Source organism: Scylla paramamosain, chromosome 35 (genome assembly GCF_035594125.1).
Source record: "Scylla paramamosain isolate STU-SP2022 chromosome 35, ASM3559412v1, whole genome shotgun sequence".
NCBI classification, from domain to species: Eukaryota; Metazoa; Arthropoda; class Malacostraca; order Decapoda; family Portunidae; genus Scylla; species Scylla paramamosain.
Window position 1 is genome coordinate 4,389,887 of NC_087185.1, and position 23,083 is coordinate 4,412,969.

A 23,083-nucleotide genomic window follows, 5' to 3' on the forward strand; every position below is an offset into this window, starting at 1 on the left:
TACTCTCTTTTCCAGCTCTCCTTCTTTAGTTGATCTTTTGTTTCCTCCTTACTTTTTTCTTTTCCAGCTCGTCTAATCTTTATTTTTTCTCTCTTTTCTTCGTTATTTTTCTCTCTCCTCCAGCCCTCTTGATTAATCTCTTCACTTCCAAATCTTACTTTTTTCTCTCTCTCTCTCTTAATTTCCTCCTCTCTTTCCTGTGTTTCCTGTTCTCTTCTTTCGGTCTCCACTTTTTTTTCTCTTTCTTTTCCTCCTCTCTTCTGTTTTTTACCTCTCTTCTTTCCTTCTCCCTCTCACCCTCCTTTATCACCTCCATCAGTTCTAACTTATCTTCTTAACTTTCCTTTCTTCTTTCTTTCTTTGTTCTCTCCTTCACTCTTCCTTCCCATCTTCCGCTGCCCTCAATTCCCACACTTCTCCTCCTTCTTCGTCTTTCCTATATTAATTTTCTCTCAATTTTCCTAATTCCTTTTCTTTCTTTCTTTTTTTCTTTCTTTATTTCTTTGTCTTCTTCACTTCCCATTTTCCAAAGTCCTAAACTCCTACGCTTCTTTTTCTTTTCTCCATTCCTTCCCCTTTCTCAACCTTCCTAACTTGTCTCCCTAACTTTCTTCTCCCTTATTTCTTTGTCCTCTTTTTCTTCACCTTCCTTTACTCTCAACCTCTTCCCTCCATCATCTACCTTCCCTTGTCCTCTCCTCTCCTCCTCTCTACCTACATCTTTCCTCATTCCCTCACCTCCTTTTATCATCTCTCCTCTCCTCCTCCTCCTCCTTTTCCAGTCTTTCCTCCCCACGTGTTAGCCATAAACAGGTCATTGGTCCATCCTAGCAAAACTATCACGAGAATGAAATGTCTTGACTGTTAACTACTGAAACTACCGAGGAATTATTTAATTACGGTCATTAATATCGTTACGTAAGGTGTGTTAAAAGGATGGGTTATTTAACTAGGTGTTTGTTTTAGAGTAGATGGGTAGAGTGAAATTGTAAACCGAGTGATAGTGATGGGTAGAAAAAACGCAATGACGTAATGGGAGACTGAGGCGAACCAGTCGTAGATCAGGGTTATGTAAGAGAGAGAGAGAGAGAGAGAGAGAGAGAGAGAGAGAGAGAGAGAGAGAGAGAGAGAGAGAGAGAGAGATTACTACATCCAAGTCTTTTGTCCTCATTCATATTCCTCCATTCATCTCTCCTTCGTGCCTCCTTCTGTTTCATTTCTCCTCCATTTTTTGTCCTTTTAGTATTGTCTTCTTTTCCTTGTGTTTCTTCTTTCTCTCTTCATCTCATTTTCTTTTCCAGTTTTCTCGTTTTTCTCTTGTTCTCTTTTCCGTCTTTGTTCTTTATGATTTCTCCTCATTTCCCTTTTTTTTTGCCTTTATTTCTGCTTTTCTTTTTATTTTCTACCTTTCTTTTTATTTTCTACCTTTCTTTTTCTTCTTCCTTGTTGTGTTTCTTTTTTCCTTTCATCTATCCACCACTTTATCTAATCTGTTTAAGTCTTCACTGCATTTATCATATTTGTTTTCTCTTTCTTTTTTGTTTTCCTTCCTGTGATTCTTCTTCTTCTTCCCCTCTTCCATTCACCAATTTCATATGATTTACTTATGTCTACTGTATTTATTATCCTTCCTGCTTTCTTCCCATTCTTTATAAGGCGAAAAATGGAAAAGGAAGTAAAGAAAAGAGCAAGAAATGAAAGAGATACAAGGGACAATGAACCCGCAACCGTACCCACCAAGAAAAAGAAAGAAAAAAGAAGAAATAAAAAGAGGAAAAAAAATTGAGAAATCCATGATAAATTATATAATGAACAAGTTTCTTTTTTTTTTCTTATTCTTTTATTTTCATTTCTTTCGTGTGTGTGTGTGTGTGTGTGTGTGTGTGTGTGTGTGTGTGTTCATGGACATAAGCCACTCTTGGTTCTAAATGAGAGAGAGAAAAAATATATATACGATTTGTTGTTCATTAAGTTTTGGTTGCTAGTTATTATTTATTTATTTATTTATTTTTGTTTGTGACGTCAAGATGTTGATTAGATTATATGGTTACTCTCTCTCTCTCTCTCTCTCTCTCAACCTACTTGTTTAAATGTCCTTTTGCTATTAGTAATTGTTTTGATTTTGTAATTGTATGTGTGTGTGTGTGTGTGTGTGTGTGTGTGTGTGTGTGTGTGTGTGTGGTTTTGAGTTTGTATGTGCATGCGTGTGTATGTTGGTTCACGGTAAATCCCCGAAGAGTGTAAGAACTATCACATTCATGGCATTTCCTTAAATTGTGTGTGTGTGTGTGTGTGTGTGTGTGTGTGTGTGTGTGTGTGTGTGTGTGTGTGAACTCCCACTGACACGTACTAATTTCTAAATCACGCACACACACATACACAAAGACCCGACACACACACACACACACACACACACACACACACACACACACACACACACAAAGATCCCCCCCTACACACACACACACACAGAGAGAGAGAGAGAGAGAGAGAGAGAGAGAGAGAGAGAGAGAGAGCGTCGTCTGAGAAGGTAACTTTCTCCAGCCTTGTCTGTCTCCCTCTCTTCCTTAGTACCATCTCCCTCCCTCTCACTCTCTCCTCTCACCCCCCTTCCTCCCTCTCCCTCTCTCTGTCAACTGACCTTCCTCCCTCAATCGGGAATTTTCCCTTTAGGGCGAGAAGACAAGAAAAAGAGAGGTAAGAGCCACTGAAGAGAGAGAGAGAGAGAGAGAGAGAGAGAGAGAGAGAGAGACGCACTCATTATCAAGAAGAATAGTGATTTGTTTGTAAAAGAAGGGGAAAAATCACTTTGTTGTACTCTGTTTGTGTGTGTGTGTGTGTGTGTGTGTGTGTGTGTGTGTGTGTGTGTGACCTCACCCCCCCCCATACCAGCCTCCACTTCCTCTTCCTTCCTCTTTCTCCACCCTGTCCTCGTTCTTGTTTTGTCTCCTCTTCCTTCCTTCCTTCCTTCTTCTTCTTCTTCTTCTTCAAATTATTATTAGTATTATGCAGACAGACTGCTACTACTACTACTACTGCTAGTACTACTACTACTACCACTACTACTACTCTTCCTTCTTTTCCTCCTCCTAAGCTGTCGTATCATCTGCAATTCCTCTTTTTTGAATGAAACATGCAGGGAACTCCCCTCGTGACGTCAGCAGCTACCTGTGTGACGTAGGCAGGTGAACAGGTGAGGTGGGATGGTTGCAGGTAGAGAAAGAGAGAGAGAGGAGGCAGGGTAGGAGGGAGATGGGAGAGAGAGAGAAGAGGAGCGAGAGAATGGAATGATAGGTAGAAAATGGATGAGTGTAGGTGAAGGGGAAGAGGAGCGAGAGGATAGAATGGTAGGTATGGGAGAGAAGGGAGGGGTAAAGCAGAGGGGGAGAGAGGAAGCAAGAGAATGGAATGGTAGGTTGAGTAAAATTTAATGAAGTGTTTGTGTAATAGAGAAGGATGGTGATAAATTATAAGGGATAGATAGATAAGAAGCCGCTGTGTGTGCTTTTATATGTTCTCAAGGTAACAGCTACTGACGTCACCTAGAGAGAGAAAGAGAGAGAGAGAGAGAGAGAGAGAGAGAGAGAGAGAGAGAGAGAGAGAGAGAGAGAGAGAGAGAGAGAGAGAGGGGAGTACAAACACGTGGAAGATAGACTGTGTGTGTGTGTGTGTGTGTGTGTGTGTTATTGGGTGAGTTTGCTATCATTCCTGTAACTACTACTACTATTACTACTACTACTTCTACTACTACTACTACAACTACTACTAACAACATATTATATTTTACACCTACTTAGAAACCACTATTACTATTGTTCTTACCTTCTTTTTACTACTATTTTCACTACCACCACCACCACCACCACCACCACACACAAGGGCAATGGGACAGGCGGGGAGTGGAGCAGGAAATCGCGTTCAGCCTTAATAAAAAATGAGTAATAGTGAAGTTGTTACATTCAAGTTCTTCAGGTTACGAGATGCTCTACCTTGGCGGCGGGGACTCCCCTTAACGGTAGGTCAGCGCCTCCTTCACGCACTCTCTCTCACTCACTGTCAACTAGGAATGGGGAGGGGAAGGAGGAGGAGGAGTCTGATAATTGGAATAGTGGATGCAATAATGTAAGTGTAATAGTAAATGGAAAAAATAATAATAATAATAATGGTAATAATGATAAATATGACTTTTATTGCCTTTTTTCCTGGAAGCTATGCCTTTATTGGGTAAGAATCCATGGAGAGAGAGAGAGAGAGAGAGAGAGAGAGAGAGAGAGAGAGAGAGAGAGAGAGAGAGAGAGAGAGAGAGGGGGTCAAGGAGTCCTACATGGCTGGTATATACATTTACACACACACACACACACACACACACACAAAAGGAACCACAAAACAAATCAAAACAAACCTTCATACATTTTATTCCCTCATCTCACACAAACACACAAACACACACACACACACACACAATAACAATAATCTTTCCTTGATATAAAATTGATATAGAATACAAAATTATAACAAATCCCATCATATTTACAAACAGTTCTGTGTACAAGCACTGGAGACACCACTATACTGCATCCAGAAGGGAACACAATCGCCTGGTAGTAAAAAAAAATATTTACTCTGCTTGTCTCACAGCATGGTAACTCAAGAAACACTGAGGTGAAACACAAAGGGAAGAATATGAGACAAAAGTGGAAGGAAGAAAGGAAAGAAGGAAGAGAAACATAAGACAAATATTATTCTTTATCTCACTTGGTTTCACTGCAAATATTAAAGAGATGAAATACGAATGAAGGGAGAATATGAGACAAGAATGAATGAAGAAAGGAAGGAGGGCAGTAAGAGAAACATAACACAAATATTATTCACTGCAAATATCAGAGATGAAACACAAAAGAAGGAAGAATATGAGACAAGAGTAGAAAGAACTGAAGTAAGAGAAGCACAACATATATTATCCCTTATCTCACCTGGTATCACTGCAAATATTATCTCAGGTGTCATTATTTACACATAGCTGGCCTCATTTTATAGCTACTTATTTTATCTGTTTTCATTGTTATAACTGTGTCTCATGTAACATGAAACCAAGATATACAAGTGAGTGGGAATTTTCAAGGGAGGCAGCAGTAAATCAGGTCCCATCTCCATTCAATACACAAGCCTTAGTGATAATTCTACTAGCCAAGGTTCTGTTGTCTGTATTATTGCATTGCATGATACAGAACATTGAATATCACAAAGTAGCTGAATTTAAAAGTAGGTACATAGTTAGCTACTAGCATATTGCATTTATCTAACAGCATATTGTCAGTATGAATACTTCCACAGGTAATCTATTCCATTAAATTACCAACCTATAGAGTACAGTTCAACTTTTAACCCTTTGACTGCCACATGGTACACCTTTCCCTAATTACCAGTCACTCTGAGACTTCACAGCCACATCCAATCTCTGAACTGGAAAGAAATTGCAAAATGTATTCTTTTTCATTGCTAACTTTCTTGTGGATGTTTGTAAAGACTTCACACATTGCTTCTGGTGCTGCTAATTCTTTCATGTCCCAGTGGAAGGGTTAAGCTAAAGTAAATTATTGTCACAGAAAACTTCAGGTGCATACAAGGAAAATAAAGCACAAAATAAACCTAACTATCACACATTACCAATCCATACCCATAAATGGATCTATCTATTTGAATATCAACTAAATGCAAACTGTACTGAGTTGGGTGACAAAAGTGTGAGATTGTGTTGGCTTCCTGCACACACCTGTATTCTCAAACGCTTTGCTCTCTCAACACGACAACTTTCAAAGGCCACAGAGAAGATTACTTGGGTTCTGTGGGTGTTTTATCTGAGTCCTGGTAGAGAATCCTTGCTAAACTGTCTCTAGAAACATGAAAACACCCTTGAAAGCCATAATTAACATCCACCACAGCATGTTAAAAGTAGTCAAGATAAGATGCCAAAATGTTTCCGAATGCAGGCCTTAGGTGCTGGTAATTCAGGTGAATGTGACTAAAGGAAAGTGAAACAGGCACGTAGGTACTTATTTGCATCTAAGTGTCAGGTGGTGATATCTGAGACTGTTTACTCATCATCACCACCATCATCATCATCATCATCATCATCATATCACCACCAATATCAAAGTGTAGTGTCAGGTGATGATATCTGAGACTGTTTGGTTACTCATCATCATCATCATCATCATCATCATCACCAATATCAAAGTGTAGAGTCAGGTGATAATATCCAAGACTGCTTACTCATCATCATCACTGTCATCATCATAATCTTGTGTAACATCCTCACTCTCCCCACATGTTGACTTACTGTAAACATGAATGCAGTTATGTAAAGTGAATGAGGCACAAATTTCAAACAGGTAGCAAACACATCACAGCAGAAATGCATATTAGATTAGACTCCAGAATACACATATCCCAGATACAATATATTTTTAACACTGGCTGGAGTGAGGCAGATTTGGGTGAGCAGGGCATCAGGAATCACAGGAATGAATCACTGAAGGAATGTGTTAGGAAGAATTAACTTGGAGATTCCTTGTTATAATTCACTGACAAGATTCACAATGGCATAGAATCAGAAATGGAAAAGATTCTTTAACTACAAAAATTGCTCTGTAACAGGGTTTTAATTCATTGTCATTGTCTAGTATTGCTCATATTTGTCTTTTCAGATTTTTTATGATTGGTTTTAAAAGATCCCCTCCCAAACCATATTTCCAGCAAAATTAAGTTAAGAATTGCTGTCCGAGAGGGTCGTAATTAATTTTGTCACTCTACATTATTGCTTGGATTTGCCTGGACTTTGATGCCTTTTGGTGTCACGTGAATCATCGGTGTAGTTGGGAATGAAGACTAAAATGCTCTGTATGTTTGGCAAATATGAATCCATGACAAGATTAATGGTTGATGTGGCTGAAAAATATAATTCCTTAACTTTACACAAGTGCACCTAAATACATAAATTATGACACACTAGCTAAGGCAGAAATTTAATTATTTAATATTTTGTGAAGAATGAGCATGGCACACAGCATCTTCTACAAATGGCACACTGGAATATAAATGCTCCCTGTATGATCAGTCAGCGTACGTGGTCTTAAACTAATCATACTAATCATACACACCATGACCAGGCATTTCAGGGAGCCATAAGTAAGGATTTAGTACGATTCACAACTTCTGCCGTCAAATCTTTCTTTAGTGGCTCCCCTTCTTCCTCCTCCTCATCCTCATCTTCCCCTTCCTTGGGCAGAGAGCACTGTCCACTCGCCACCAGCTCTTGGTACTGCTTCTGTGCCTCTGGCATGAGCTGCATCAGGCGCTGGAATATGTCCTGCCGAGACCCAGAATGACAAACTTGTGTAATTACTATAGACACTTTCATACACAAACAATGTAATGGAAATAGGTGTCATATTTTATTATATGCATTGGCAAAGGGATGGTACTAGTGTTACTCATTCTAGATCTCAGCTCCATTCTCTGCCATATTTATATTCCCAGTACTTGTTTTAAAGCTTGGTGAATCTATGCATGGCCAGTTGTCCTAGATAAATCCTGGCAGTGATCAAGATTCAAACTCGAGACTTCTTGCATTCTAGTCACACGTGCTTCCCTCTGAACTACTGAGCTCCCCATGCAAAACTAGATAAGTTTAATCATCTTCATACACAAACAGACACATGGACAGGCTTAGAGATTTTTATATATAAAGACTGTGGAAAATAATCTTAATGCATGATAAAACTGTAAACTTCATGAGAAATTAAAGAAAAAGAGGCACTTCAAATATTACCTCTGGAAAGAAAGAGATTATACTTTGACTTCCCTATAGTACTTATGAAGAAAGCTAAAAAATAGTCATCATTGTTTTTGCAGCACCATGAACCAGACCTAACCTGCCAGTATAACCTGCCTATTAACCTGTCAATATAACCTGCTGCCTGCCAACCTGTCAATCTTCCCTGCTGCCTGCTAACCTCCCAATATAACCTGCTGCCAGATAACCTGCTGCTTGCTACACTGCCAATATACCCTGCAGCCTGCTAACCTGCCAATATAACTTGGAGCCTGTTAACCTGCCAATATAACCTGCTGCCTGCTAATCCACCAGTATAACCTGCTGCCTGATAACCTGTAAATATAACCTGTTGCCTGATAACCTGCAAATATAACCTGCTGCCTATTAACCTGCCAATATACCCTGCTGCTTACCTGGGCCCCTTGGTAGTTGATGATGCCAAAACAGCTCACTTTCCTGCTGCTCTTGCGACACAGGTACTTCATCTCCTTGGTGGACAGAGCAAACACCACCGGCACCTTCAGTTTCTCTGCCTGATTGAGCAGCTTCTCCACAGCGTCATCCAGTGAGCCTGAGGGAGAGGCAAGGGAAGGCAGATGGCATACAAATTACTCATACTTGTGTAATGGTGTTTAATCCTGTCACTGCTATTTGGTGTGTCTTTCTTTAATCACCGACCACTCTGAGACGTCTTTTTTTGTTCTACAGCCACGTGCTAACATTGCCCTGGCTAGATATTGCAAGATGTATTCTTTTATGCCTTTTTTTCTTGTAGATGATTATAAAGATTTCATACATTGCTTTTAGTGCTGTGAAAAGGTTAATACAATTTGAATATATCTATCTATGGCCCAGAAAAAGCACCACACACTCACACTCACACACCATTCACACTCGTAGCCCCGTCAGCCCCCTGGTGTAAAGGGACAGTCTCGTGGACCATCCTACTACACCATCAAATATACAATGATATTACAGTATTTCCTACCTGGCCCTTCACACTGCTGTATGTTTGGCGCCATGATGACACAGCTCATCTTGCCCATCAGCTTGGTCGTCTCCTTCAGGCCACACACGTAACGCTTCCTGCAGTAATCAGGCTGTTAGTGCTGAGTCATTAGGGACTTTTAAAAGAAGATTAGACAGATTTATGGATGGGGATGACAGGTGGAATTCAGTAGGTGTGTCTTGTAGAGGAACTGCCACATGTCAGTTTGATGACTTCTTGCAGCTTGCCTTGCTTAACACAAGGTAGATCCTCCAGTGTGCAAATATTACCCTGAGTCTGGCCAGTAAAGCATGTCATGTATTTAAAGTTGTCAGAAATATTATAGCCTGATGATCCTATGGTGTTCCACTCTTACTGGCTTACATGTACAATATTGTATTCATTTACTCAACCAGCTGTCTGTTCTCATGTCTTTTCTTTGAAGCTCTGGGCTGATGTCTGTTAGTTGACTTGGATGATTTGCTACTCAGGACATCAACTTTCATTTTTCATGTTCATGTCAAGCAGCAGGGACAGACCAGCCTGCTGGCTGTGTGCTGCTTCCCTTGTGCTCTTGTGTAAGTCAGTACTGGATTATTTTTACCTCTCTCACTTCATAATTGCATGGATCTGCTATAGTTAACTGATGCCACCTTGCTAAGCTGTGTGGATAGGTAAAACTTTTTTCCATTTTCAGTCATGTTCCTCATCAGAATCTCAGTTATCTGTGAACGGTTTAAAGTAATGGTCCTTAAACTCTGCTGCTTAGTGGTGCATGAAAGGCACATCTTAGAGTTTGACAGCACACCAGCCCTGCAGTCAGTGTTGTGCTGGCCTGCTAAATGGCACAAATGTAAGAACATATACCTACCTATGAAAATAAGGCAGCACATTTTGGCGATAGTATGGCAGACAGCTAATAAATCATTTAAAGAGAACAATAATAATTCCATTCCCACCTTATGCGTGCCTTGGTGGGGTCACGCTGGTAGTGGCGCTTCTGGAAGGCCATGAGGGTTGAGATGAGTTCCTTGGCCACAGCATTGACTTCTGGAGTGACCACCTGATGACAGTACCTGCAGGGAGCCAAGACTGTGCTGGAGTGTTCAGGGTAAATACTAATTGTTTGTTGATAATGATGCACTATCTCTATATATTACAAGTGTAGAAAAGTACTATTTATGTTTGCACACTAATGCAAATATCTAGCAAAATATATTTTTTCTATCTATCTATATATCAGGCCAGTAATCCCACATGGGGTGACTCAAAGCAACACACTCACACACAAGCCATTCACACTCTTAACTCCCATCTTAATGAAATAAAAGCTAATGATAAATACGTGAGCAAAAATCCTCAGAAACAGTCATATTGCAAAAAGTGAAGCAAAAATCAATGAGAAGAGAACCTTAGGGATTATGGATACTTACTCTCTGGGTCCACTTGGCTTGCTTTGTGCCTTTAGCATTTCAATGAGCTCTGATGCTTTCTTTACTACCAGTGGATCATCTGCTAGAAGTTTTAATTGAGCAGGAGAGTGGGAAGACTTGGGTTCATCTGTGGACTGCTGACTGCCTGACTTTCCCTCTGTGTTTGCGTCCTTCATCTCTGAGTTGCTGGTCTTGTCTGGTGCTGGAGTGCTGTCTTCCATGATGGGTTCCTGGATGCCCCTAATCTTCCATATGATTTTAGATTTATCATCACCTTCTGGAGCCTTCATTACTTGGGGCTTTATATTTGGTGATGTTTTATTGGAGTTTTTATTTTCTTTGTTTTCATCATAATCTTCATTTCTCCCGTCACTCTTTTCTTGGTCAGATTCTTGTTTTTCTTTGTCCTTGTCTTTACCTGGCCTTCTCTCACCTTCCTCCTTGTCTGTCTCTGTTTTAGTGGCACTGTTGAGTGAATTTGTCGCATCATCTCCCTCCATGCTTTTTGCTTCAACAGATTCTTGGGTTTTATTTTCCAGTCTTGTCTCATTTTCTGTTGTGGTACAAGGTGGTTCATTTGTATCACAGTCTGCTACAGCATCTTTTATCACTGTGGAGTTCTCATTCTCATTATTTGTTGTAGATAATGGTTCTAAAACTTCCTGTTGTTGCTCTTGTTGTCTGGCATTAGCCTCTGTCATTATGGAGAGAAGAATGTAAGTCATAGAATTTTCAGTACTATAAATAAAAAAATTTATTTCTTACTTTAAATTAAGTTTATATATTAAGCTACAAACACTCTTAGGAAATTAATCTACAATAAATGCTCTTTAACTTGAATGTCTTCATTTGTATTAAACTGGTGTATTTTAGCGAGCAAGAGCAACACTCACGTGCAAGTAACAGCTGCAGCGCCAGTGTCTCCCGCTGCCGCTTCTCTATCTTGCATTTCATCACACGGGATATCTTTTTCTTCTTTGGTTTCTTTGCATTTATCTTGCCTCGCTTTGCTACAACTCCTGCCACCTGCAATGGTGAGTCATGAATTGAGGTGATGTTAAAGTGTGGCTAAGTATATGTAAAGGCGTCTAAAGATAGCTTTGCTGGAATGCTTAAGTTCTCACCTTGGGTAGGGCAGCAGTCCCTGGTTTTCTAGAAGGAAATTCATCCTCTCTATCATCCTTCCTCTTGGTAGGTGAATATTTCTATGGGGGAAAGAATAAAGTTGTAGGATGCACACACTTACATATAAACATCAATTAAAAAGCAAATACTTTAACATATAATCATAAGAAAGCTAAACAAAAGACTGCAATTAGGGCCCTTTTTCACTGTACATGATTCTGTGATTGGTATAGCATTACAACTGAATGTGTAAAGTTTACCTCCTCTAAATAAGCTGCCTCTCTCTTCTTATTCTTCCTACACTTTGCAGCGAGGGCTTGGAGGTTGAGCATCAGTGGATCTTTGGTTCTGATTTGCTTCTTTGGAGGTGCTGCATCCACCCGGGTGTTGGCTGAAGGCTCACTGTGTCTTGTGTCCTGCTTTGTCACCTTTTTGGCTTTTGCCGAGAGAAGAGCTTTCCTGTAGGTAACCGCAGACTCCTCTAAACCATCATCATTATCATCATCACTGGCATTTACTGGTAGAAGGCCTGAGAGCAAGTCATCACCCTTTAGTCGTACTTTTTGTGATGACGTGGTGACCCTGGCAGTAGGTTTGTTTTCTGAGCTCTGTGAGACATCAGTGGTCGTCTGAAGGCTTGGTGAGGCCTGGGGGTCACTGGTGCGTGGTGGAAGGCTTGATGGTGAGTCTCGGTGAGTGTCTGTGTGTGATGGAAGGCTTGTGTGAGCTTGAGGGATGTCTCTCTTAGTCACCTTTCTTTGCATTTGTAACGATGGGTATTCCTCTAAGGTTAAGTTAATTTGGGAGGAAGGTCGTGTTGATGCCTTGCTTGTTGCCTGTGTCTTCTCCAGGAACACTGATGATATGACTGAAACCTTTGTGTCCCTAGATGCCATGCGGGCTTGGAGACACTTCATTTCTCTCTTCTTTATCTTCTCTTCCTTTTTCATAAGTTTAAAAGCCAGCTTCTTCTGTAAGGCTTCTTCACTTAGAGGCTTTGCTGCTGCTGATGCTGTTGCTGTGGTGGTGCTGGTGGAGGTGGTAGCTGCTTTTGGATTAGTTCTTATTTCCTTTTTATCACTACTGCAGTTTGCCAGACTCGTCACTCTTGTTGGCCTTGGCTTTTTCTTTTCCTTCTGACTTGGTCTGAGTGCCTTTGTGTCTTTCCTAACTGCACCTTCAGATATCTCCTGTGTGGATGTGGAATTTGCACCTTTAGTTTTTGACAAATCCACCACATATTTCTTTTTGCTGATATTCTCTTGGTTCTCTTTTGTCCTATCATTCTGGGATGGCTTGTCTGGCAGGACTCTACCATGCTTGTTACCATCACCTCTAACAAGTTTCGGAAACTGAGGAGAGCCTTCTAACTCCTCTTCAGGTTTAATTCTGGGTTTTTTTACTTTATTTTTCTTTTCTCCTATTACCTGCCACTGGAAAAGATCTGAGTCATTATGTGTGGAGTTTTGCTTGGTGGCTTGAGTGGCCTCCTCCTGGTTTTGTATCCCATGAGTTTCTTTGAACTCAGTGTTCATGGCAGTTTTTGCATAACTCTTCTGGCTTCTTAGTTCTCTATCATACTCATTAATCTTGTCTTTAGGAAGGTTTGACTCTTTACTTTCTGGTGCACTGTTATCATCATGGGAATCTGTTTCTACTTTTTTTCGTTGAGTGTGAGATGACGGTTTTGTCTTGACACAATTTTCAGGGGTCTTAGAGTTTCCGTCTGCAATCCGTGACCTTACAGAGTCACTGGCAGATTGTTCTGATGTACTTCTTTCTTGCCATGCGTGTCCAGGGATGTTTCTAGATCTCTTTGTGGAAGAGTCTGTACTTTTTGGCCTCACAGGTGCATCTCCATTGTGTTCTGATGTACTCCTTTCTTGCCATGTCTTTGGATTTTTTCTTTGAGATTTCAAAGGGGAACTTGTTTCTGTAGTTTTGGGCCTCATAAAAGCATCTGCTGTCTGCTCTGCCATTCCTCTGTCTTGCCATGGATTTTTTGTGAAAAATTTTGTTGGGGAACTTTCATTGCTCTTTTTAACCCAAGGATTACTATCTCTCTTTTCTGTTTCAGATGGTTTGCTGTTTTTCTCAGGGGTCTTGTAGAGAGGTAATGACTCACCCAGTGTTGGCCAGTGACTGTCATTGCTGAAGGAGAAATCTTGTTTGACTGACTTTGCTTCAGGTACACTTGCACTATTTACAGGTTGTTTGCTCTTCAGTATCTTCGTATAGCTGTAAGACGGCTTGGGTGTTGTGAATTTATTCCTGATGTGTAATTCAAGGTTCTCAGCGACTGGTCTTGGTTTCCCTTTGCCTCGCTGTGGAGTGTGCCTTTCACCTTGGTTCATTTCAATGCCACTCTCATGTCTAGTAAGGTCTTGTGTCTGACTGTCCCTCTGATCACCAAACACCTCTTTTGGCCGCCTCCATGAATCATTTGGTGCCCGTGAACCAGATGCTACTCCTCGCTCCCCTCGCAAAGGAGAACTCTTGGGAACAGAAGGGTTGGGTCCTGCACTGGATGGCTTGTGTGTGCCAGCTGAGGACTTGGTGAGCTGAGCATGACTGGTGTTTTCCTTTGGCTCAATGTTAACCATGTTTGTGGAATCAGGAGTCTGGCATCCTCTGGGGACAAACTCCGGAACATCTGGTGATAACATGATCTGTAAAATGAAGATGCTTATATGGAGATGTTTTGCACGTTTTCAGAAAGCAGAAAGATATGTATTATTCATTTATTCTGACACATTCTATATATACTTTATAATAGATTAGTGTCAGCATTTCTCAAGACTTTCTCCTTTTGATAATGTAGAAAGCTTGTTAATCTGTCATTAGAAGCTTAAAATCATTCTTGAAAACCCATGTCACTTCAACTAGAGCCTTATGAAACTTGTGGCTCTCTAACCACGACTAATTCCGAAGGTCACAGAGATGATTGGCCGAGTTCTTAAGACTGTCTCTTTTAAATAAGGTAGAAATCTTGTTAATCTGTCACTGAAATCGTAAAAACATCCTTAAAACCAAGAGCCTTATATAAATGTTGTCAATTTGTCACTAGAACTTTACAATCACCCTTAAAACCCGTGTAGCTTCTGTGGCGCAGAAGTATTTCAGAATATGTCCCTTCATTACGTAGCGACTTTCCCATTTCCGAGCAAACCCACACTAGCATGATTCCAACCCCCACCAGCAGCCAGCACTCACCACCACCACACGCCACGCCAGCACACGCCACTACCACGGCCTGTGACACTTACCCAGGCCTGGACACTCAGCGTAAGATAAGTGGGGTGGCCACAACATGCGAAGGGTCCTCTGTGATGTAAACACGGGATGTAAACACACCAGGGGGCGCTGGGCTAAATGTAAAATAAATGTTTCGTACATTACTGTGTGAGAAATACATGAATTATACAGTAAATAGTGGATCAAATATTAATTAGTGGATTAAGGAAAGAAATAAATATTTAGGTATAAATGATAAGCAGAGGCGCTAACCTAAAGTGTTTAGCATTAACATGTGAGAAATACATGGATTATTCAGTAAATAATAGCTTATGAAATATCAATTAGGCTAGTAGGATGAGAAAAGAAAGATTTAGGGAAAATGCTAAAATGTGAAGTTAAAGAATGTAGAAATTTACAAGTAACTAAACAAGAAAATAAGATAAAAATAATTCTAATACCAGTTTATTCTATCCCTAACACCAAAATGGATAAAAAATAAACAAATATGTAAATGATGGGCAGAGGTGGATTGATGCCAGTTTGTAGTAGCCAGCGGTCTCTGTTGGCGTTGCATTCAAAACTGTCTTTGTGTCCGTGGCGGACCTGAAGACGGTGGAAAACACGCACTGGACTGGTAATTCATCGTGAAATTACCCGATTATGTGAGATTTTAAGGTAGGTGCCATGATGTTTTTATAGCTGTGTGTATTGTAACGAGAAAACAACTGGGCTTTGTACATAGTTAAGTGGCAGTTGCTGGATAAGTATGCGTCTAATGAGTGGGGCGGGGGGAGAGGGAGGGTGTGCGAGGTGATGAGCGAACTTTTTTTTTTTTTGTAGGAAGGACACTGGCCAAGGGCAACAAAAATCCAATAAAAAAAAATATGCCCACTGAAATGCCAGTCCCATAAAAGGGTCAAAGCAGTGGTCAAAAATTGATGAATAAGTGTCTTGAAACCTCCCTCTTAAAGGAATTCAAGTCATAGGAAGGTGGAAATACAGAAGCAGGCAGGGAGTTCCAGAGTTTACCAGAGAAAGGGATGAATGATTGAGAATACTGGTTAACTCTTGCGTTAGAGAGGTGGACAGAATAGGAGTGAGAGAAAGAAGAAAGTCTTGTGCAGCGAGGTCGCGGAAGGAGGGGAGGCATGCAGTTAGCAAGATCAGAAGAGCAGTTAGCATGAAAATAGCGGTAGAAGACAGCTAGATATGCAACATTGCGGCGGTGAGAGAGAGGCTGAAGACAGTCAGTTAGAGGAGAAAAGTTGATGAGACGAAAAGCTTTTGATTCTACCCTGTCTAGAAGAGCAGTATGAGTGGAACCCCCCAGACATGTGAAGCATAATCCATACATGGACGGATAAGGCCCTTGTACAGAGTTAGCAGCTGGGGGAGTGAGAAAAACTGGCGGAGACGTCTCAGAACACCTAACTTCATAGAAGCTGTTTTAGCTAGAGAGCTGTTTTAGCTAGAATTAACACCGGAATGGCAAAGCAGATGACAGCCTTACCTGTCACTGCTCCTGCCTGTCTGCTGGCACCTGTACATCTGTTAGCCTTAATATATGTCTTGGTGTTGCTCGTCTTCCGAAAATACAGGTAGAAAGCGCAAGTGGACGGATCTTTTTGCCACCTACCTCCTACGTAACAGTATTATGGCTGTGTTATAGCAGGTAGAGGCTAAGTACTAGTAACCTTAGGGAAATGTAATGTGTTATTATGGCTCTTTTTGCCACCTACCTTCAACGTAACAGTATTATGGCTGTGTTATAGGAGGTAGTGGCTAAGTACTAGTAACCTTATTGTGTTGTTATTATGAGGCGCTACCGTAATTAGTATTATTATTTATTGTTGTTTTTGTTTGCAATAGATCTTAATTGTAACCTTATGTTTATAGTGCAGTAATTCCATTAAGAAAGATCATACTATCTTTGTAAATGTTGACAACAATGTAAATAAAATAACAAGACAAAGATAAAGACAAAGCGACAATAAAAGAAAGAAAAAAAGAAAGAAAAAAAAAACTACAATAGATGCCCGTATCTGCTTACCTTATAAACAATATGATGAGCTTACTGAGTGCATGTGGGTCTGGAGCTGTCAAGTAGAACAAGATAACGATGCTCCTAAGTTCATAATCGTCTCAAACTAGATCGAGGCTTTTAAAGAAATGACCATTACAATAAGTGCCTGTATCTGCTTACTGTATAAAGGTTATGATTAAATGATGCATGTGTTTTGGATCTGAAGGATAAAATAACAACAATATATCAGATCAGCTCACGTTAGATCGAAAATGAGCATTACAGTGAGTGCCTGTATTTGCTTACCTTATAAAGAGCATGTTAAGCTGATGAACGCATGTGGGTTTGAGTCTGTGGGGTAGAGTAACACAACGGTGCTCTTAAGGTTCATCAGATCGCCTTACGTTGATTCGAAGCTTCAGGTCGAGACTAGAACGCCCCCAATTTTAGCAGTGATGCAAACTTTTTCACTTTCTGCCGTCTGATGGTGTATTTTTCCGGGGTTTAAAGAGGTTTTGTATAGACTGGAGTAAAATTTGATGTTTTGATATACGAAAACTATTGCTATGAATTTAAATTCTTCAAAATTAAGTTGCAAAGGCCAGAAAAAATACGCCAGACATTGAATAACTATTACCTTTATTGCCATTATGTGCCCCGACCCTTGATCGCGGAGTGTTAATGCTTATACAATCACACAATGGCCTATTGTAATTAAGTGTGAATGGGTCCCTTGACTTAATGTGTAGTTATGCTTAATGGAGGTTTCATTGACGATAGATTTGACTGTTTTAATATTTTCGACTGAGTTTTCTTATTTATTTATTTATTTTTAGACGATCAGAGAGAGAGAGAGAGAGAGAGAGAGAGAGAGAGAGAGAGAGAGAGAGAGAGAGAGAGAGAGAGAGATGTGCGGGCAGATTATTGACACCTATAAAGACGAAACTGTTTGAGATACAAGAGGAACCAATTGAAGTGAATATGAGAAGAGCCTTCCACATTTTCCTCCCTCCTCTCGCTGCCTCGGAGAAGGTGGAGGAGAGGGAGAAAAAGGAGGAAGAGGAAGAAGAGGAGGTTAAGGAGGAGGAGGAGGAGGAGGAGAAGGAGAAATCTGCTTGAGGGGAAATAAGAGGAGATGATTGAGTCTGGGTTTTCCTCCTCCCGCACATGACAGAGGAGGAGGAGGAGGAGGAGGAGGAGGAAGAAGAGGGCAGCAGTTATATAAATAAATAAAAAAAAAAAAAAAAAGATTGATAGATTTGATGTAAAAAAATATCAGCAAAAGTCAAGATCAACTCTAGAGAGAGATAGATAGATAGATAGATAGATAGATAGATAGATAGAGAGAGAGAGAGAGAGAGAGAGAGAGAGAGAGAGAGAGAGAGAGAGAGAGAGAGAGAGAGAGAGAGAGAGAGAGTGTAATAAAGCAACACTATGAAAGCGAAACGAAAATACAAAACCAACAAAGACGCAGCACACACACACACACACACACACACACACACACGCACACACACACACACACACACACACTAGACGTCCCAGAAATACCAAAATACCTGTAGTTGCGCTTGTATAACATTCTCTGTTGGCTGACCTTATTTCATGGTGCCTTTGTGCTAGTGGGGGCTTCAGCTATAGTGGTGGTAATGGTGGTGGCGATGGTGGTGGTGGTGGTGGTGATGGTGGTGGTGAAGGAAGTTATGAATCAATAGAATTTCCTGTTTTTCCCTCCTTGAAGACAGTCCTGTTGTTGGGAGTGACAGGGGGTCCTTGCAAAGTTGAAGAATAGAGGTATAGAACGATAGGAAGGTAATGATGTAGATAAATATAAGAAATAACAGAAAAAAAAAGATAGAACGAGGAACTGATAAGATAACAGGGAAGTAGGAATACAGAAAAAAGAAAAAAAAAGAAAGAAGAGTGAGAAAGAAAAAAAAAAGAGAAAGTATAGGATGATAGGAAGGTAAGAATGTAGATAGGAATAAGAAAGAAAAAAGAAAATAAAACTAGAACAAGAATACGATAGGATAATAAAGAAGTAGAAATAAAAAACTAAAGGAAAAAAAGAAAGCTAAAAACAAGGAATAGGATAACAAGATAGGAGAAGGTATAGAATGAAAGGAAGTAGAAATTTATATAGGAAAAAAAATAAAAAAATAAATAAAATAAAATAAAACTAGAATATGGAATGGGATACGATAATAGGGAAATAGGAATACATAAAAATGAACAAAAGAAAATATAGAAGAATGAATTGGAGAAAAGATAGGAGAATGTAATGGAAAACTGGAATATAGATAAGTACAAGGAAGAAAAGAAAGACAAAATTTAAAACAAAGGAATAGGATAAGAAGACAGAAGAAACTATAGAATAACAGGCAAGAAATAGTAAAGATGGGAATACAGATAACGGGGAAAAAATAAGGAAGAAAGCTGGAACAAGGAATAGGAGAGGAAGAAAAAGATGAATAGGGAAAAAGAAGGAAAGGTGCACAGGGAAACAGATAAAGAAAAAAAGAATAAGGAATAAGATAGGAATAAAAGATGCATAAAACAATAAGAAAGGAGGAATAAGAATGGAAAAGAAGGAAAACATAGAAGAGAGGGAATGAGTAAGAATGGAATGAGAAGGAAAGGGGAAAAATTAAAAGAATAGAAATTATGATGAATAAAAAGGATTAGAAAGGAAGAAAGGAAAAAAGACAAGAGAGAGAGAGAGAGAGAGAGAGAGAGAGAGAGAGAGAGAGAGAGAGAGAGAGAGAGAGAGAGAGAGAGAGAGAGAATTATTATTATTCTGAAAATGAAGAGATCTCAAGGGAACTTTAGACGCGGTGAATTGCACACACACACACACACACACACACACACACACACACACACACACACACACACACACACACACACACACACACACACACACACACACACACACACACACACACACACACACACACACACACACACACAGCACTGGAGCAAATAAAGTAAAAAAAAAAAGAAAGAAAAATATCTTGGCCAGCGTTCCTCATTTTGCTTTTGAATCCCTGTAATATTTCTGCTGCAAGGACGACGCACACACACACATACACACACACATACACACACACACACACACACACACACGCAGGGGACACTTCCATTGTGTGTGTGTGTGTGTGTGTGTGTGTGTGTGTGTGTGTGTGTGTGTGTGTGTGTTAGTAATAGTAGGAGAGAATATATCTTGTAGTACCTTATTGAACTGGCTCTCGGCTTTGGCAGAGAGAGAGAGAGAGAGAGAGAGAGAGAGAGAGAGAGAGAGAGAGAGAGAGAGAGAGAGAGAGAGAGAGAGAGAGAGAGAGAGAGAGAGAGAGAGAGAGAGAGAGAGAGAGAGAGAGAGAGAGAGAGAGAGAGAGAGATCAACACACACACACACACACACACACGAAACAGACGACTAAATAAAAAGAAAAAAAAACTAAAGAAAAATAAAAACATCTGGTTATATTTGCACAGCTACAAGTACACTACAACTCTTCCTATTATGTGTCGCAAACTTATCATGTGTTAATCCAGTATTCATGTATGTATATTCGTGGAAATACTTGAGGGGGTGTTTGGGTGGGGGTGGGGGGACGAGTTGGCTCAAAGTTATGCTCGGATTAATTACCTCTTCTTGATACGACCACGTGGCGCAGGTGAGAGAGAGAGAGAGAGAGAGAGAGAGAGAGAGAGAGAGAGAGAGAGAGAGAGAGAGAGAGAGAGAGAGAGAGAGAGAGAGAGAGAGAATGCACACACTCACCTTTCTCAAATAGACACTCAGTGTTCGTTTTCTTTTATGAAGTGAAGGAGGAAAAGGAGGAGGAGGAAGAGGAGAAAGAGGGGGCGGAGGAAGAAGAAGAAGAGGAGGAGGAGGAGGAGGAGGAGGAGGAGGACACGAATTCTTTCTAGACTTGATATAATAAGCGATTTTTTTCCACAGAGAGAGAGAGAGAGAGAGAGAGAGAGAGAGAGAGAGAGAGAGAGAGAGAGAGAGAGAGAGAGAGAGAGAGAGAGAGAGAGAGAGATCCAGACAAGTAAATATGGAGTCCTATCATTTTAATATACACACTGCACTATTATTAACATTAAACACTGATGTCACTGTACTCTGTTATTTACCTCACTAATCCAATATGAATACAAAACATTTCCTGTGGTTACTTAATACAGGGAACAATATGACATACCTCTTAATGTTTCCCTTCCATAGTAATACATCCATTGCCACGTATATCATTGTTTCCTTCCATGGTAACATACAACATACCTATTAATTTCCTTCCTATAGTACCTAGATTGCCACGTATATCAGTATTTCCTCCTATTAACCCTTTCACTGCCACATGCTGCATCTTTCATTAAGCACAAACCACTCTGGGATTCTTATTTTCGTTCTACAGTTACGTTTAAATATCAATGTCTTTTAATCCCCCTTTTTATTCATATAGATGCTTGTGAAACATGTTGTATTGTCTATGCATTGCTGTGAATTGTTCTATATTGCAATGAAAGTGTTAAAAATATCAGTTTTTTTGCCATGTTAACGCTTGATATTATTTTTTCTCTCCTGGAGTTAAAAATATTGCTGTCTATTTTACCTGTTTCTGTTTTCATAATTAGGAATATCAGTTTTTTTGTCCACTTTTCTTGCTTTCAGTGACACTAATTTCCTCTCCTATATTTAGATTACTATCACCTTATTTTCCTCTCCTGTAATTATTAGGAATATAGATAACTGTTTTTTCTGTATTTTCATTTGCAACATTAATTTCCTCTCCCATTGGAAAGACTACCACTCTTATTACGCCACACTAGTAGTTTCTCCCGTATTGCATTCAGTGACACTACTTAATATCATCTCTTGTACGCAGAAACACGGCTAAATATACACCAATCTTCTTTCATACTTAGAAAATTTCCCAGCTAATACCCAAGTTTCATCATCCATAATTAAGAACGTTTCTCTCCCATAATGCAATCTGTACCATTAACCTCCTCCTCATTGCTACATAAACTATTCTTTTCTTCCACACTTAGAAAAACCGCCAACTTATACACCAGTTCCCTCATCCGTAACTAAGAATATCAGTTTTTTTCTCTCCCATAATGCAGTCTGTACCATTAACCTCCTCCTCATTGCTACATAAACTATTCTTTTCTTCCACACTTAGAAAAACCGCCAACTTATACACACCAACTCCCTCATCCGTAACTAAGAATATCAGTTTTTTTTCTTTCCCATAATGCAGTCTGTACCATTAACCTCCTCCTCATTGCTACATAAACTATTCTTTTCTTCCACACTTAGAAAAACCGCCAACTTATACACCAACTCCCTCATCCGTAACTAAGAATATCAGTTTTTTTTCTCTCCCATATTGCAATCTATACCATTAACCTCCTCCTCATTGCTACATAAACTATTCTTTTCTTCCACACTTAGAAAAACCGCCAACTTATACACCAGTTCCCTCATCCGTAACTAAGAATATCAGTTTTTTTTTTTTTTTCTCCCATATTGCAATCTATACCATTAACTTTCTCTTCACTGCTACAAACACTATTCTTTTCTTCCACACTTAGAAAAACCGCCAACTTATACACACCAGTTCCCTCATCCGTAACTAAGAATATCAGTTTTTTTTCTCCCATATTGCAATCTATACCATTAACTTTCTCTTCACTGCTACAAACACTATTCTTTTCTTCCACACTTAGAAAAACCGCCAACTTATACACCAACTCCCTCATCCGTAACTAAGAATATCATTTTTTTTTCTCCCATACCATTAACTTTCTCTTCACTGCTACAAACACTAGTCAGCCCTTCAGTACACAGATTGCTAACTAATGCAGCGTTCCCTCCCATGCCTCGGAAGGTTACTAGTGCAGCTTTACGGCCAAAGGGAAACCAGTGAGCCTGGCAATAAAGTCGGCAGGGCACGGCATGGGAAATGACTCCTAAAACTCAACATACCCTCTTAACGTGCCCGGACGATATTGCCGCTGGGAAAAAAAGGGAAAAAATAACAGGGGGAAAAAAAGTACAATTCACAGGAGACTTGTCAGGGTGAATGTGTTGTTAGTTGAGAATCTAGAGATGAAATGTGACGTTAGGTTAGGTTAGGTTCTGTTTGGTTTAAGTTAGATTTAGTTAGGTACGGTTAGGTTAGGTTGAGTAAGGGTACCTCATAAGTTAGGTTAGGTTAGGTTAGGTTAGGTTAGGTTAGGTTCTGTTTGGTTTAAGTTAGATTTAGTTAGGTACGGTTAGGTTAGGTTGAGTAAGGGTACCTCATAAGTTAGTTCACTTCACTCAAGCTGGGTTAGGTTAGGTTAGGTTAATTTAAAAGCAAGACAGTGTAACAATATTTATGTCATGCGGGAACTCATTGTTTTCTTAAGTTAGATTTGGTTTGGTT

General features: G+C 39.9%; 1 protein-coding gene and 1 long non-coding RNA gene across 2 annotated transcripts in view; one reads left to right on the forward strand and one right to left on the reverse strand.

Moving 5' to 3' along the window:
* Positions 1 to 4,399: 4,399 nt before the first annotated feature.
* On the reverse strand, positions 4,400 to 14,751 carry LOC135090585 (uncharacterized). The gene is made up of 9 exons (XM_063987465.1): positions 14,650 to 14,751; positions 11,644 to 14,052; positions 11,383 to 11,463; positions 11,152 to 11,284; positions 10,259 to 10,952; positions 9,785 to 9,901; positions 8,826 to 8,923; positions 8,251 to 8,408; positions 4,400 to 7,369 (listed from the first exon to the last, which is right to left on the reverse strand). The coding sequence occupies exons 2-9, from the start codon at positions 14,047 to 14,049 to the stop codon at positions 7,175 to 7,177; spliced, it is 3,882 nt and encodes a 1,293-aa protein (XP_063843535.1). The 5' UTR covers positions 14,050 to 14,052; positions 14,650 to 14,751; the 3' UTR covers positions 4,400 to 7,174.
* A 444-nt stretch (positions 14,752 to 15,195) lies between these two features.
* LOC135090586 (uncharacterized) overlaps positions 15,196 to 23,083 on the forward strand; it is an 81,031-nt gene continuing 73,143 nt past the window's right edge. Inside the window, exon 1 of the long non-coding RNA XR_010262045.1 lies at positions 15,196 to 15,295. This is a non-coding gene — a long non-coding RNA (uncharacterized LOC135090586). The remainder of the gene's footprint in view (positions 15,296 to 23,083) is intronic.